Source organism: Teleopsis dalmanni, chromosome 2 (assembly GCF_002237135.1).
Source record: "Teleopsis dalmanni isolate 2A chromosome 2, ASM223713v2, whole genome shotgun sequence".
Lineage (NCBI taxonomy): Eukaryota > Metazoa > Arthropoda > Insecta > Diptera > Diopsidae > Teleopsis > Teleopsis dalmanni.
The window spans coordinates 237,219,122-237,228,518 of record NC_051847.1 but is presented as its reverse complement, the minus strand read 5'-3'; the positions used below and the strand labels follow the sequence as shown (position 1 = coordinate 237,228,518).

Genomic DNA, 9,397 nt, shown 5'->3' with positions numbered 1-9,397 from the left:
TTTTAATTAATAAATGTTAATATATTTGCGATATCATTCTTTCAAAAAATGTATAAATCCAACAATAAAACTAAAACGTTTCCACTACAATACCGTATTTTTAATAAAACGGTCTTTGACTGTACGGTCTACTTAGTCTCTGTTTCTTGTGGAATGTGTGGAAGTCTTCCAGAATACACAGCATTCGATAAAAATTTATCAAAGTTTTCACCCTTTGTCTATTTCACGTTAGAGGGCTCTACTAATAAAATTTGAAAGAGTAATAATTAAATTTTAAAATAAATTTTGATATTAATTAATACTCCGTTATTTAAAATTTTATTATAATATAAAATGAAAATAGAAAGTTTTACATTTAGATATTATAAACTTAACATTTTTTGCGCCAAGTACAAAATACACCACAATGTAACATATCTTTTTGCTATTAAAAACACACACAGGTGTGAATTGTTCGATTCCGTTTCGGAAATTTCCATTCCAAAGGTACGTTTGCTTTGGGCGGCGATCACTAAAAAAACCATTCAAATTTTGTAACTGGTAGATCAAGAAAGGCTCTCAGTAGATTGTTAAAGTACGTATCATCATACACATGACAATTTGGAATTATGTTTGGGTACCTAAGTGACCGAACTTGGTAAGATAATTTTTAAAAACGAACTATATACCACGGACCTTGCGTATATAAACACAACCAAGAACCAGATTGTACGTATACTGTACATTACTCCTCATTTTTGTGATCACAGTAATAAACTGCATATACTAATTACAGCTAGATGGCTCGTATGGCCTCTTGCACTCTTAAGTGTCGAGCTGACACTAAAATTATGTCTGTTTAAATTTGAAATATTACTTCAGAAGCCAATATCGAACACTTAAGCGTTACTTAAGTGAAGTGTGACTTGTAAGACTGAGTCTGAATATAGCGTCAATCTAAACTTTGTAATCAGAGTATGTGAGTTTTAAGCGCTTCTTCGCCATCTAGTGAGCGAAAGCAAGAAAACACAATTCAAAAAGAAAAATTGAGTTTTAAACAAAAAATACTGCATACTTTTAAGCGCAAATACATTATAAACCTGCGCACACAGATGCGCTACGATATTGCACAATATCGTAAGCTTGAAGTTAACGATAAAAATGAAGGGATGCCACCAGATGCTGTGATTTAAATCAAAAAAACAACGTTTAATAAATAAATAAAATTTTTTTTATCAATTTTTTTAAAAAAGTACAAAGCTTCGGTCAACAAAACCAGTCGAATTTATAAACTATTTATAAAAATGTTATGAAATTTTGACTTGCAACTTGCATACTCCCAACAAATAATATGGATTGGTTAATAATATTGCCATGTATAGTGTTGTCATACCAAAACAAAAATTAGTTAACAGTTGTTGCTGTAGAATTGCCTTTGATTTTATTGAATATCGACAGAGCCTTATTCTGAATTAATGGCATGCCATGTTTGGTTCAATGGCATTCTTCTTTGATTCTGATTTTCCATCCAAATCGATAGAAGGGACTTCACTTTTACAATTAATGGACTTCTATTTGTCGTAACTTGTTTGGTCTGCAAATGAGTGACAACTTTCCATAGTCCTTCATCTTGTCCGTATCACGACAACAAATTGTTCTTACAGTAGTTGGAGCTAAACTTAAAGTTATTGTGTGAGACGATATAATTGGGTTATAATATAATATATAGAAAAGTACATACTCTATGAGTTGTTGAAATATTCTATATTCTTAGAAGAAAGGGATGAAGCAGAAGAAGAAGAAAAAGAAAATAATATTTAAAATAATGATAAATACTGAGGTAAGTATAGTTTTGATTTAAAACTGGTTGGTCCGTAAATTGGTTAGTCAAGCCACAAAAGCAAGTTTTCTGGTCAAAGAGTTAACGTGTGTATATAGTGTTTCAACGTATTTATGTCCAACTTTTTAAAATTCTGATTTCGTTATACGTATTTCAAGATTTTTATAGATATTCTCATTTCATTATCCTTGTGTTTATAACTAAAGTTTTAATTACCATCTATTGTTTAATACTGACTGTTCGATGACCTGATTGTCAATGTGCTAGTCCATTATTACGTAGAGCAGTCTTCAAATTTTAAATCAATTGTTTAAAGTTCTTATAATAACTTCTTATATATACAGGTCTCAGGCCCCAGTCTACCCCTGAAAAATATTATTCGAGTTAACCATTTCATTATTACTATAATTTATGAATAAAATCTTTTATATTTGCTAACTGGAAATAATTAGTAAATAAGAAATTTGGAACTTAGGGAAATGTGTGTAGGGTAATAAAGCAACCAAGCCTTATATATTGAATTTGATATTTAATATTTAATAACACTAAATTTCCGCTAGAATTAGATTATATATTCAATCATACACAGTTTTTCTGTTAATATAGATAATATGTTTTAATGCGAAACAATTTTGTTAGTCATTAGATCGCTTTTGGAGTGCTTGGTCAACCATTAAGTTGTTTGTTATCTGATTTGAACGATTTCCCGTTGTGTTTATTGCGAGCATTTAATTTAAGTTTTTTAATTTTTTTTACTTCAAGTAGAAAATAACAATCATTATTATTGTATTTTTATACACATTAAATTTTAAAAAATATTCTAGTCATATACAGAAGTCATCTTCTACCAAGTGCTTTTATGAAATCACTTATTACGTTCTAGTAGAAATTTTCTAGTAGAAAATCTAGTAGAAATTTCAACTAATTATTAATTTCGATAACTTGAAGGTAGACTTTAACATCGGCCTTCCAATCGTTGTAGGCTCCAACTATTATTTTTATTAGATAGTCACCAGTCGGCAAGGGCGCATATTTCAGATGTGAATCTTTCACAACGAAATTCTTCACAATAATGTCGTGCTAAATAAAAAAAAATAAAGAAGAAAACTGTAAAACGCATATGAGTAAGTAAAATGATATCTGAGGATATCTTACATTATAAGGACATGTGTGATTGATGTTTGAGCTTTTAGTAAAACTGTTCAAAACAATATTGAGCACCGGGAAACGTTTCCTATTAGCCATAAACTCGCAAAAATCTGCTGTGATGTTATAAAGAAATGGACGATAGCCACTTGCTTTCTTGAAAAGATTAACATTAACCTTTAAGTTAAAGTTTAGATATATTCATTTTAAAAAAAATTAAACCAGAAATAAGTGTGTCTAAACTTACGCTGACATTATTTACAGGAACCTGATGAAGCACGACATGTAGGTTGAGCGCCACTATACCGCGTTGAATAATTTTCAGACGACAGTCATTGAAAGAAGCGAATGGCCTATCGAACTCTACACATTTTATGTTGGTAAGCTTAACAGCTGCTTCTACACAAACTCCATTAAAGGTGATCACATCTACTATTGCTACATAGAAGAGAATCGATCGTGCAAGACCCATGTACTCTGAAGTCATGATAGAAAATGACTAAATGGAAAATATTTTCAAATTGTTGAAACACGTTTTAAAATAAGTGATCAATTATTTTAAGCATTTTAAATCTCATTAAAATATTATTAATAATTCCCTTTAAATGCTGTTATTTTCAATAAAGTAAAAAGAAAATTAAATTTTATTTTCGGCATGATCGGTTTCAATAAATTAAAGTTAATTCATTTTATGATACATTAAGTTAGCTTATTCAACTTAATAAATAATATGTACAAATTATTAGATATATTATATATTCATATATAAAATTCTAATTTTCCACTTTCTGGCAACAAGGGGAAGAGTATTTGAATTTACTGTCAAATAAAATAGCTTCTATTTTTATCAGCTGATTTAAAAAATATCTCATTCAGTCATATTTTGGTGTTCAGACCTCCAGTCACTGATTGAACTCAATAGACTGGAGCTGCACAATCTAGTCTCCAGTTATGGAATCCAGCTTTGTGGTTACAAGTCCATACCTTCAATATTGCCGACATATTGTTTGCTATTGAAACTTACATTAAACATCTCAAGCAGACACCACGAATCCCTAAATCCATCTTCTAAGTGTGACAACTCCATCACAGGTATCCCGTCCTAAAAAGAAACTTAAGTTTCTCTTTCTTTTAATATCTTTTTCTTCATACTCTTCACCAAATGAAGCAACTAATGAATTTAATTTAATAATAATTTCAACTAATGAAAATATATTAGTTAATAGAAAAATTATCTGCGGTTTTTTGCAGATGGTGTGGTCTCTCACACATCTAACAGCTCTTATTCCATTATGTCAAACGAATACTTCTTTGGATGCTAAAATTTCAGGCTAAATTTACATTTTACAAACAATTGTGGGACTCAATGCTCTTGTAAAAAGTTGTTGTTATAAATGGATTTCATCGTCGCTACCGCTATAACTAACAACACCGACGTCAGTCTAGAGCCAAATAGAAAGATGATCATTGCCAATAAATGTAATTATGGGCTCAAGAGGCAATTTGGATCTAGAGCGCCTAGAGCGACTTATGCAATATAAGACGCTCAACCTACCTTTGCGTTTATATAGCTCAAAAGCATGGACATAGCTACCACTGAATGTGACATAGCACTGTGAGAGTTGACCCATTAAATTGAGGGAAAAATTCTGACAGAATCACTCAGAGCTTTAAAACCAACTAAACCGTTTGCCAAAATGATAAAATGCTTAAAATGCTATTTAATGGGAGGTTTTGCAGTTGAGGTAGATCTTAAAAAAAAGAATCTGCCTAGTATAGAGAGGCGGCGCCGCGCATGTTCTGGGCAAAAACAAACCAGTTGAGAGGCACTTTCAAGGTTCTCTACATAACATGTGATGGATATAGTAATTGTAAGGGAGACTCAATCTTCTAGCTTGGTTTCTTAATCTGCAATAAACTGTGAGTAAACTTACCACAAAACTGATATCTCTACGGGACATATCAATGAGAGTATTGGATTTTCTTTTAATGGAACGTGTCCAACTTGCATACAGATGTCTACATACCGATGAGTCTTCTCATCTTTTTTTAAGAATTTCAGCACAGAAGGAACTCAGTAACAGTTTGCATAATGGCAGCAATATGCGCAGTTTATTTAGATGTCCCAAGTGATTTTCTAAAGCACCCCGTTGGATAGCTCGCCTGATTTGCATTTGACAAAAATATCTCTATGAACGGACACTCAGATTAGATATAATAGTAATAATAAAAAAAAGAGTTTTCAGTACGTTATGGTTGCAGTATGGTTTTACTTTCAGAGTTAATATCGCTGTATTGAGAAACTTTTCAAGACGACTATTAACTATATCTTATAACAAATAAGCAACAATTTTAATATTTTCCTTTCCAATTACCTTCACATCATTCCATTAATAACTACTTTTACAATCAAATTGACTTTAGTCATTAGTTAAAATATAGTAGAGAGGTTAGAGACAGTAGTGAGATACAACAACAAAAATTATTTATATTATTTCAAATTAAATGAATAAATGGCTGACACTATAGTATAGCTATTTCCAGTATTCAAATATTGGTTAATAATTTCTTGAGACTGCAGGTAGCACGGGTTGAGCTCATATCCTGCCAAATTTGAAGCTCAGAGTCAGTGTTCGTTAGCCAACTGACCCATATTTTATTAAAATATTATAAAAATTAATATAATATATAAATACACTTAAGTTGTTTCTTTTCAGATAGCTCTTTCAATCTATTACTTTCTTCTCTTTACCATTACTTTAACTCCGTTTAATCGGCGGAGTAGATTAATAACATATTAATTATTAAATTTTAATATCTTTTTTTGCTTTGTTTGTTTTCTTTTTTTTTTATTTTTAGCAAAAAATTAGATTAGCACACTTCAATTAAAAATGTTTTGCCAACAGAAGTGCACCAAAATGCAAAAGAAAAAAATGCTTTATTATTGTTTCACAACATGAAAATTGTGTCGGTCATAAATTGGTTTTAGGAAGTTAATCCTGGGTACAATGCCTTAATGGTAATCAAACAAGGTCTTACTCGAATTCAGCTCCTGTCATGAATGCAAAAACATTTTTGTTGGTATTTTAAAATTTTAGTTCATTTCTGTTTTATGGCATTTTAATGGAATAACATCCTTGTAGCTCCTACTAACGAACAAGTTGCCACACCGAACCCCAGAGGCAATGCCATTTTTTCACATTTCTCTCAAATGAATGTTCATTTTCACATATGCCAAATGAATCTAAATATTTTTTCTGTTTTCTTCTTGGTAGTTGTGCTGTCAAGTCATTGATGTTGTTAAATTTTCTTATTTTCATTTTTATTGCGATTGTATATCATCCATAACGTTTTATCCTTGTGCAATCACTTGAAGAACTGCTATTGTAAAGAGAAAACAAAAGGACATAAGTTCAAGTGTATACATAACATATACTGTCCGTATAGAGTTCCATTAAAAATACTTCTTTATGCGGTAAATTTAGTTCTCTCTGCCATTAAAATTTACTTAATTTCAACTCTCCGTCTTTGACTTCTAGCACTTCATTTACTATTACTTAACTAAGTAACTTCTATTGCTCACCCTATTGCCTATTGCTTATTTCAGATATCTGAGACCAGTTCGATTTCTGGCGAAGTGAAATTTCTTTGAAGAGTTCAATTACAGTCACTGTCTATGTCTATGTCCGTCTGTCCAGCTGTCTGCTAGTGAAAGCGTAATAGCATTAAAAAATTATGAAAAATTTTGCATGTGTGGCTGGATGAAATATTGCGCGCTCAGCATAAATGCTTATAATGTGTGCAGTGGCCGTGTGAATATTTATTGTTTCGATTATAAATCATCACACCATAAACGCATTTGGAACAACAAGCTATTGCAACTGCAACACAAATGCAACAACGTCAATATTACCACCAACAGTAGCAACATCAGTTTTGTAGTTGAACTTTATTTGCAACGAGTTGATTTCTCTTATTAGGGTTCCCTTCCACATCGAAACCATTTCAAATGCATAAAACGAAGATGAACAATATAGTCTAATATATATGTCTTAGTGGCAGTATATAGATTTTAAAAGATATTCCTCCTTTTGGATGCTGTGCCATTTATCCACTCGATACAAGAGCAGTTTTACTTCAATGTAAAGCATCAAATTCTTGGATAATGTTGGGCCTTAGGGTATCTTGTTCAAAAATTTTATTTTTCATTTTTCTATATAATCTGCTGAAGAGTTAGATATCCTGGATATTTTATCTGGAGATAAAATATGTTCCGCTCTTCTCTATTTTCCGGCTAGAAAATTGTTTGATATGGCACCGGCTGGAGAAAACGCTGTGAAGAACGTCCGCATCTTTGGTGGAAAAACCAGTTATCTAATGAGAGGGGAGCGCTCGGTAATACCAACTGTTGACACTGTATGGGCTGGCTGTCGGAGGCTACTGAACGCGGACAAGGACGACTCACATCGGTAATGGCTGACTAAGAAGAAGAAGTGACTATACAAACAGGAAACTAAAATTGATTAATTTACTCAGTAAAGATCAAATGTACATTACTTTTATTCTGGATAAAAAATTGGTTGAAATAGTACAGGTAGATTTTTAATCAGGAATACCGCTATCATAAAAAATAGTCTAGAAAACGAATCTCTAAAAGGCATTTTAAGATAAGAGCTCTGGAGTTATTCAATGAATCACTTAAATGGTCTACGTGGATTTTATCACAGACTCGCCTTTAAACCTTACTAATTTTTGCGATTTTTGGATATCAAGACGAGGTGACAGAGGTGGCAAACAGCAACATATAAACTATAATACGAATACAAATAAGATATGTATATAAAATCCATTTTAACCATAAATTTATAGAAAAAATGTATAAATCTTAGAACTTGCAAGATTTCTTGTGCCTCCTTTTTAATATAATCAAGCGAACAGATAGTTTGGGAAGTGCTTTCTTAACAGTTTGTCAGACCTGTTAAACCACCTAAAATTACGTGGATGAATCTACTTTATTTGCAGTAATAACAAAAGATATATTAAAGTAAATAGTTTCAAGTAGATGGATCTATTTTATTTAGTTAGTTGAGTTAGTTAGCTGAAGTAGATGGAGGAATGAATACTCCCCAATTAGCAATGAAAGCCGTTTTGAATCTACAAATTCTCATAATAATGGGTGGAAGAATGTCAAGCAAGAATCAGTCAGAAGCATTTATAAAGATGAGAGTCTGGCCAATGCCGGCGCTTCGCGTGTTAAAGAAGGGGGCCCCCAAAAACTTAAACCTAGTTGTGGGCAAGCCTGGACATAGACACAACAGGCAACAATACATTCAGATTGAACTTAGCTATTGAGTTCACTTCTTAGATTACTTTAAGTTGCCTAATTGCAAACTAGTTAAGGTTATATTAGCCTCATTGCGAACAATAAAGACGTCTCAAAGCGCTAGGTTTATGTCTATTATCATAATTCTTTATACTTTCCTAATCTTTCTTCAGTCCTTTTTTTGAGAGCCGGTAGAAATGTGTTGCAGGAGATACTACAGGGTAGGTCGAGACATCCTATGGTCCCTGTATTAACAGATATTAAGTTAGATACCTCTGATTTACTTCTGTGTATTAGGTCAGAGCTATGTGTATCAAGTCAGTGGTCTATGTATGAAGTGTATCTTTGTCTAAAGTGACAACAAAAGATATACTTTTGTGAAGTATATAGACTCAAGCAGATGGATCTATTTTATCTACAGTAAAAACAATCTGCTTCATCTAAAGTTGTGTCAATCTCTACATTAGCTAATCCAATATATCAATTTTATTCCTTCCCAATATGGATATTAGATATAACCCCTTTTCTAACTGTAACCGGGCGAGCATTTTGCAGAACCCGAATTTTTGTTTTATTTAAAATTGTCGCAGGTTATCAGCAACATACGCGGCCTTATTAAATTTATTAACTCGAGCTGCTGTTACAGCACTTTTGTGTTTTTATTTTAAGCGTGCAATCCACACATTCACTCCTCCAGGATATTTAAGCATTGCAAGTATTTACACCAAAGCAAGAACATCATTCGTGCATCGCACAGATACGTATCCGAAAATTTTAATTTTTATTTTAATTTTAATTTTGCTCTTTTTAAATTTATGAAAATTAATTATGATAAATGGATTTATTTAATGAAGTTAAATAGTTGCTCAAATATGCAAGAGCACTAAGTGAACTAAATGAACTAATAGAACAAAATCGTATCGAAATATATACGAGTTTCTAAAGGCAGCATTGGCCTTTAGAGCACAAAAGGCCTTCGCTATTTGCATTGAATTTTGAACTGTTTTTGGTGCTTTTTGGGTTTTTTGGTCCTTTTGGCCACTTCCACTTCCTCCGCACTGCTGGCAGCCATAATTTTATTTAGGATCTTAGCAGTCAAATTAAAAAAG

The 9,397-nt window shown here is 32.0% G+C and overlaps 1 protein-coding gene across 1 annotated transcript; it reads right to left on the bottom strand.

Moving 5' to 3' along the window:
• Window positions 1-2,740: 2,740 nt before the first annotated feature.
• On the bottom strand, window positions 2,741-3,452 carry LOC119677052. Its single transcript, XM_038088321.1, has 3 exons — window positions 3,213-3,452; window positions 2,975-3,142; window positions 2,741-2,899 (listed from the first exon to the last, which is right to left on the bottom strand). The coding sequence occupies exons 1-3, from the start codon at window positions 3,450-3,452 to the stop codon at window positions 2,741-2,743; spliced, it is 567 nt and encodes a 188-aa protein (XP_037944249.1).
• Window positions 3,453-9,397: the final 5,945 nt, after the last annotated feature.